General features: G+C 37.9%; 1 protein-coding gene across 1 annotated transcript; it reads left to right on the top strand.

Moving 5' to 3' along the window:
• Window positions 1-2,163: 2,163 nt before the first annotated feature.
• On the top strand, window positions 2,164-3,164 carry LOC138858140 (uncharacterized). The gene has a single exon (XM_070112630.1). It carries the CDS (start codon window positions 2,239-2,241, stop codon window positions 2,845-2,847), a length of 609 nt encoding a protein of 202 aa, XP_069968731.1. The 5' UTR covers window positions 2,164-2,238; the 3' UTR covers window positions 2,848-3,164.
• Window positions 3,165-7,707: the final 4,543 nt, after the last annotated feature.

Raw genomic sequence — 7,707 nt, 5'->3', positions numbered from 1 at the left:
TAATTTGGAAAATGAATAATTTTTTTTAAATTAAATGATTTTTAATAGAATTTTTTTCTAGTTTTTTAATAGTTTTTTTCATTTAAAACATGAATAGTAAAAACAATTTAAAAAATTTATTATGAAGTTAATGAACTACACAAATAAATTTTTAGGTTAGGTTGGTTGTTATAAATCTCACTCAAAAAGTATCGTTTTTTAGACACACTTCAAACATGATTCAACCCTCTCCCCCCCTAATGTAAAACATCATAAGATGACAACGAAAATAACAATAGAATAATAGAAAGTCTAGGAGTACTAAGAGCATATGATTTTTATCTGTTTCAATATCAAGTTAAAGAGATGAAGTACAGATGGCGCTAATTTATAACGCCAACTCTTACAGCGAAAGTGATGAATTTTTAAATCTTTAACTTTTGAATATCTGACACAACTGCAGCGTAGTCTGCCGAAATTCTATGTGATGAAGATGATATATTACATCGATTTTCATCATTCCCAAAAGCACTAAGAGTAGTCGCTTACATGTTTAAATTTATCCAAAGACTCAAACAAAAGGTTAAAGGAATAACAAATGATCCTTCCGTACAACTAACGCATTCCGACATGCAACATGCCAAGGTCCTCCTTATTACATATACACAAACTCGCTATTTCAAGCGGGAGAAATCAAAGTTAGTCGAAAGACGACCCCTCGATAAGGGAAGCTCACTTCTCGTTTTAAATCCTTTTTTGGACACTAAAGGATTAATCCGGGCACATGGAAGACTAGTGAATTCCAGCCTTAGTTATAACGAACGACATCCCATTATAATTCCCGAGAAATCCCGTTTTACTTATTTATTTTTAATATATCTTCACCAACTTACATTACATGGTGAGCATCGCTTGATGCAACAAATGGTCCGACTAGAATTTTATATACCGCGCCTAAAGCCACAAATTAAAAGAACGATTTTTATGTGTAAACAATGCACATTGTACAAGCACAAAATACGCACGCAGATCATGGCAGCTTTGCCACCTGAACGCTGCAATTTTGCTCTTCCCTTTACCATTACTGGGGTCGATTTTGCTGGACCTTTCCAGATAAAGGCCTCTATGTTAAGGTCTTCCTCATTCAGAAAAGGGTATGTGGCTGTCTTTGTATGTTTCACGACAAAGGCAGTACACCTCGAGCTATGTTCAGATCTGTCTACTGCGGCTTTTCTCGCAGCATTTGCACGCTTTGTCGGACGACGCGGATTTCCATCAAAAATGATGAGCGACAATGGGAAAAACTTTATCGGAGCTCAAAGAGCCACAGAGAAAGAGTTTGTAAAATTTACTAAAGAAGTCTCCCCAGAAATTGTTAAAAAATATGCACCACAAGGAATTGATTGGCAGTTTATACCCCCCTGTTCTCCCCACATGGGCGGACTCTGGGAATCAGCTGTAAAAAGCTTTAAGTCCCATTTAAAGAAAACGGCAGGTAATCATAAATTCAATTATGAGGAATTTACCACACTACTCGCTCGTATAGAAGCCGTACTAAATTCAAGACCCATCTCACCACTCTCGCAAGATCCCTCCGATTTCACAGCTCTTACACCTGGACATTTCCTCAGAGGAGCTCCACTTCTCGCCATACCTGAGGCAGAAGGAGACTCACTCAATTTAATAGACCGATGGGAAAAAATTAAGATACTTCATCATGAATTCAGCCATAGATGGAAGGAAGATTACCTTAAAGATCTCCATAAGAGACATCGGTGGAAAACGATCCAGAAGGAACCAAATACGGGCGAATGCGTCATCATACATGATGAATGTCTTCCTCCAACAGAATGGCGACTAGGCCGCATTGAAAAGGTCCATCGGGGACGAGATGGTCACATAAGAATAGTAGACGTACGAACGCAAACTGGTATACTAACTCGACCATTAGTAAAATTGTGTTTTCTTCCGAACACCGAAGAAGCGATTACACAAACCCCGCCAAGACAAGCGCATAAATAAAATCAAAACCGACAATTAATTCGTTTAACTCGAAATACTACCGTTTTATAATCCGTACATGCAAATCTAACACTAACAAGCGCGATTAAAAATTAACGACAACATATGTAGTCACATATACATATATATATATATATATATATATATATATATATATATTTTTAAGCCACGTAACAAATATCATAATTCAAAATTATGAGCCAAACCATATTTTAATATATTCCTATTCCAATAGAAATGGACGTAGAAGATATACACAGCGCTCCCAAGACTGTGAGGTCCGTAATTGCTGCGCCTAGAGCATCTGGTCCACCCATCGCAGCACCAAGGATGCAAAGCGCCACGGCACCACACAGCCAATCATCTGCAGCAGCAGTCAGGGATGCAAACGAGGAGCAGTTTGATGAGCATCTGCCTCCACGATGCAGTCTATGCCATCGACCTCACGTCCTGAAGAGGTGCACCATCTTCAAAAGCATGAAGCCCGCTCAACGCCAACAGATCGCCAGAGCCCACGGACACTGTATGACTTGCTTGGCAGATAGTCACTCCACCTTTGAGTGTATAACCGACGGATCGTGCCAATATTGCCAACGACCGCATCATACTCTGTTCCATCGATTCCCTCGACGTGCAAATCCGTCCACCACGCAGACCAGTCACCGGCACAGACAACAAGGGAATCCCGTCCAGCGCCAAAGAATACATCGCCCGAAGCCATCCAGAGGGGCACGCTCGCGGCCACCTCCACCACCCTATGGTCATCGCAACCAGCGGCAAAGGGCAACCGGATTGAACGCCGTAGTGAGCACTCTGCAACAGTTGCAGAGACTTCTAGGCAATTAATTCGCCTAGGGGGGCCGGGATGTTCATGCGACTTCTAATCCCGCGACAACTAAGCTCACAACCCACCGTACAACATCATACAACACAACATAACACAATGCAACATCATACACCACCTACAACACACCATATCACCCACCAACACAACCATATACTTGTACAACTAACCAACCACACTATACACCGACACTTCAATCATCATCTTTTCACCACCCAAATAAACAAAAAGGATTGTTCAGACCAGAATTCTCATCTTTCGTTTCTCGACACCAGTTCGAAAAGGAAAACCGTAGCAGCGAAGTTTGTTCGGAAGTGCCCCAAAGTTGAAATTGTATTGCGGAAAAAATAAAGCAAAGAGTAACTAAGTGTATTGAACCTAAAAGAATTTAAAATTTTGTAATATTATATATAAAAGTGAAATTTTATATCAAACCAAAATAAAGTGTATTGAAATTAAAGAATTTAAAATTTTTGAAATTTTATATCAAATCAAAGGAGTGATATGAAAGTTTTCAATTCTCCGAATTTCAGGAGCTATTATATTGCGAGCGGGAGACTTTGGCCAGACTTCTTGTGATTCTGTTAACCACGTAGGACCGTTCCACCAGAGTGTAGTGCTGGTGAGATGAAGTGGTTTGCAGCCTCTTGTCCCAAGATCCGCTGGATTATCTGCACTTGCAACATGTTGCCATTGTGCTGGGCCAACTAAGTCTAATATTTGAGATATACGGTTAGATACATAAGTCTTCCAGGTATATGGTGGTTTTTCTAACCATGCTAAAACTATTTCTGAATCTGACCAAAGGTACATTTTATGATTGGTTAATTTCAGATGGGTTTGGACAATTGAGACTAATTTTGCTAACAGAAGTGCACCATTCAGTTCGAGCCGTGGCAGGCTGAGTGTCTTCAGCGGAGCAACTTTGGCTTTGGCTACTAAAAGACGTGAAGATATTTTGTTATCATATTCAGTGCGTACGTAAACTGTTGCACAATAGGCCTTTTCAGAGGCATCACAGAAGCCATGTAATTCTACATTATAGTCAGGTGCGAAATTTACCCATCGAGGAATTCGAATTTCCGAGATGGTATGTAGATTGTTTGCAAATTGAACCCACTTTGTTAAACGTATGGGTTTTACTTGCTCATCCCATTCAGTGCCGTCTTGCCACAGTTCTTGAATGAGGATTTTTGCTTGAATCATTATTGGCGAAAGCCATCCTGCGGGGTCGAAAAGTTTTGCCACCGAGGAAAGTATTTGACGTTTGGTTATGGCGGATATTGCAGATATTGACTCAATTGTATATGAGAATTGATCTGTTATCGCATTCCATTGAATCCCGAGAGTTTTTGTAGTACTGGCCTTTTCAAATTTAAGGAAGTTAGTATCTAATAAGTCTTCCCCTTTTATGTTTTTTATTATCTCAGGATGATTTGATGTAATTTTCTTTAGGGGGAACCCGGCTGAATTTAGTGCTTTGATCACTTGAGATAGTGATTCGCAAGCTAATGAGAGGCTGTGACTACCTGATAGAATATCATCAACGTATGTTTGTTTTTGTAGCACAGAAGTTGCTAAAGGCAAATTTGTTTGACAGGTTTTTGCCACTTCAAGTAATGTCCTAATGGCTAAATAGGGTGCACAATTGATGCCAAAGGTAACTGTTTTAAGTTTGTAGTCGCTGATTGGACTATTACTTGATTTTCGGAAGACTATCCGCTGAAAATCTTGGTCATCTTTATGTACTAAAATTTGTCTATACATTTTCTCTACATCTCCATTGAAAACATATTTAAACATGCGCCAATTTAGTATTAGCAGCATGAGATCAGGTTGTAATGTTGGCCCTGTGTATAGTACATCATTGAGTGATTTGCCTGAGCTCGTACACTTTGAGGCATTAAAAACAACTCGTACTTTTGTTGTGATTTTATCTGGTCTTATTACCCCGTGATGTGGAAGATAAAAAGATAGATATCTACCTTTAGATATTTTTTCATATGGTACAGCTTCTTCCATATGATTGAGGTCAAGATATTCATCCATCACGTCATCATATGCTGATTTAAGCTCGCTTTTCTTTATCAAGCTTTTTTCCAAGCTTAGGAATTGCTGGACTGCTGATATTCTCGAGTGGCCTAGAGCTATCGTTTCTGGAAAGGTGGGCTTGAATGGGAGTCGCACAACATAACGACCATGTTCGTTTCTTGTTGTTGTGGACTGGTAATGGGCTTCGCATGCCAGGTCTTCTTCTGAAGGTTTTGTGATTTGAGGTAGTTCTTCTACTTCCCAGAATTTTTTGAGTTGATTATTTAAATATTCGTTTGAAATATTTTCAACTTGAGTTGTGAAGGAGTTAATTTTTTCTGTGACTTGGCCACTTAATATCCATCCAAAGATTGTGTTTTGGGCTAATAATTTATTAGAGATTTTCTCTATACCTTCAAGAATTATTTGAGGTATTAAGTCGCTGCCCAATAATATGTCGATTTGTGATGGGGTATGGCAGTTGGGATCTGCTAATTTGAGATATGAGCATTTTTCCCACTGTTTTTTATTTACTTCATAGCTTGGAAGCAAATTAGTGAGCTGCGGTAGAACAATGGCTTGTGCATCTATTCGTATATCCGCGTTTGGAGAAACTATGGTGATTGGGCAAACTTTATTTGAATTTTGTATAATTCTTCCGCCCATTCCCGAAATTTGGAAACTCGAAGTTTTGACTGGCAATTTTAGCCGATTTTGAGCTTTTGATGATATAAAGGATCTTTGAGAGCCTTGATCTATTAATGCTCTTAATTTGAATAAATCTCCTTTATGTTCTATAGCAATGACCGCTGTGGGTAAAAGAATTTTGCTTTCATTCTCAGAATGAAGCGCTTGAACTTTTGCTGCTTTTGAGCAACATGGGTGTTCCTCTTTATTTTCGGGATTCGGGATTTCGGGATTACCTGATTTGGTTGTCGCGACTAGGCCCGTGGTTTTATGTATATGATTTTGCTTCATATTTGTAAAATTGGTTATGTGAAGCAATGAGTGATGTCGTCGTTGACAGTACACACAACTGAATTTGCTTTCACAGTCTTTTGTCCCGTGAGAGTTGGACAGACAGTTGATGCAAAGTTTATGTTGTCGGACAAGATTGTTTCTATCTGAAACGGACATTTTTTTAAATTTCTCGCAAGATCTTATATTATGTCCTCCTTTACAGATTTCACATAATGATTGCCAATGGTTTGTTTGGTTTGACACGAATGTTTGGCTTCTATTAACGTGTCTATTATATTGTGTGTTATTACTGACTTGGGGTTTAAAAAAGTTTTTATTTGAGTCATTTTGATGACCTTTTGGCTTAACTACCTTTTTATCTACTCGCTCAGCTATTTCGTACTGAGTTGTTAAAAATTCTTTCATTTGATGCCATTTTGGCGATTTCTTTCTTGCCACTAGTGATTGCTCCCATCGTAGCAAAGCAGCATCAGGTAGTGTCGCTGCGCAAATATTTACTAGGATAGGGTCCCACGATTCTGTGGATACATTTTGTGTTTCTAACACAGATAAGCAATTAGTCACTGTCGAGTATAGTTTTTGAAATTCTTGGCTGGTTTCTTGTTGAATTTTTGGTAAATTCATTAAAATAGTTATTTGGTTATCTACCAATACTCTTTCGTTTTCGTATCTTTCGACCAGTGCATCCCAAGCCAGATTAAAATTTTCGTCATTCAAAGCGAAACGCTTGACAATACTGCCTGCTTCCCCTTTTGTTTTGTACCTGAGATGGTACAGCTTTTGTGCTCGTGAAAGTTTAGGATGGTTGATATACACGGCAGTGAACATGTCCCGGAAGGACGGCCATTGATCATAACCTCCATGAAAAACTTCAGTATCACAAGCTGGTACTTTTAAAAATATACCTGTATCTAGGTTTTCTTTTGAATTTGTAACTTCTCTCGGAGGAGGAGTAGTGGCTCTACATGGCCTTAATAAATTTATTTGGTCTAATATCATTGCCTTCGTAGTTTCGTATTGATCGAGGCAGTTTTCATATTTGGCTGACGCCGAAGCTTTAATGTTTTCTGGAAGTTCAGCGTCGTCAGTATCTAATATTGTATCGTACGCTGTCAGAACGCGTGCCCATATATTATCTATGCTTTGAATTTTTAAATTTAGGACTGATTCTGTATTGTCGTTAATAGGCGAAGCCGAAAACCGTGTGCAGTATCTAATAAAACTGTCACTTTCAGTTATGAACCTTGACAGTGAATTGTCTTTGGTTCTTTTTTGTTTTGCACCCTGCTTTGAGCGTGTAGCTTCTGCGGGTGTGCCTTGTGCTTTATCATCATCAGCCATTTTTGGAATTTCTAATGATAGAGGTGTTCGTTGTTTAACCTCTTTTGCTTTATCAGATTGCATTTATAAATTTTTGAATTAAATTAAAAGCTATTAGCTAGCTATTAAAATAGTTTTGTATTAAATATTTGCTATAATACGGTTGTAGCAAAAAAAATTTTAGTTTGCTACCCAAAGCTGTAGTTAAAAAAAAATTAGTCTGTTGTAATTTTTTTTTTTTTTTTTTTATCGGACAAGTCAATTTATTTTATTAAAATTTATGTCCGTATTATTATTATCTTAAAAATTGCCGAAATTGCTTACTGGGTATTCGTTTCACTCGCGAATAATTTGTATATTTTGTATGTATGTATATTCGTTTTTATTATATGTATCTATATACATTTGTTTAAAAGGAACGCGAAAATAAAATTATTCTTAACAACAAATGTATATATATCTGCATACCTATGTATGTTAATTTTAATTTTCATATGTTTGCATATGCTAATCCGTTTTGACCGTATACC

This window comes from Bactrocera oleae, chromosome X, assembly GCF_042242935.1.
Source record: "Bactrocera oleae isolate idBacOlea1 chromosome X, idBacOlea1, whole genome shotgun sequence".
NCBI classification, from domain to species: domain Eukaryota; kingdom Metazoa; phylum Arthropoda; class Insecta; order Diptera; family Tephritidae; genus Bactrocera; species Bactrocera oleae.
This window is presented reverse-complemented; position numbering and strand designations above follow the sequence as displayed.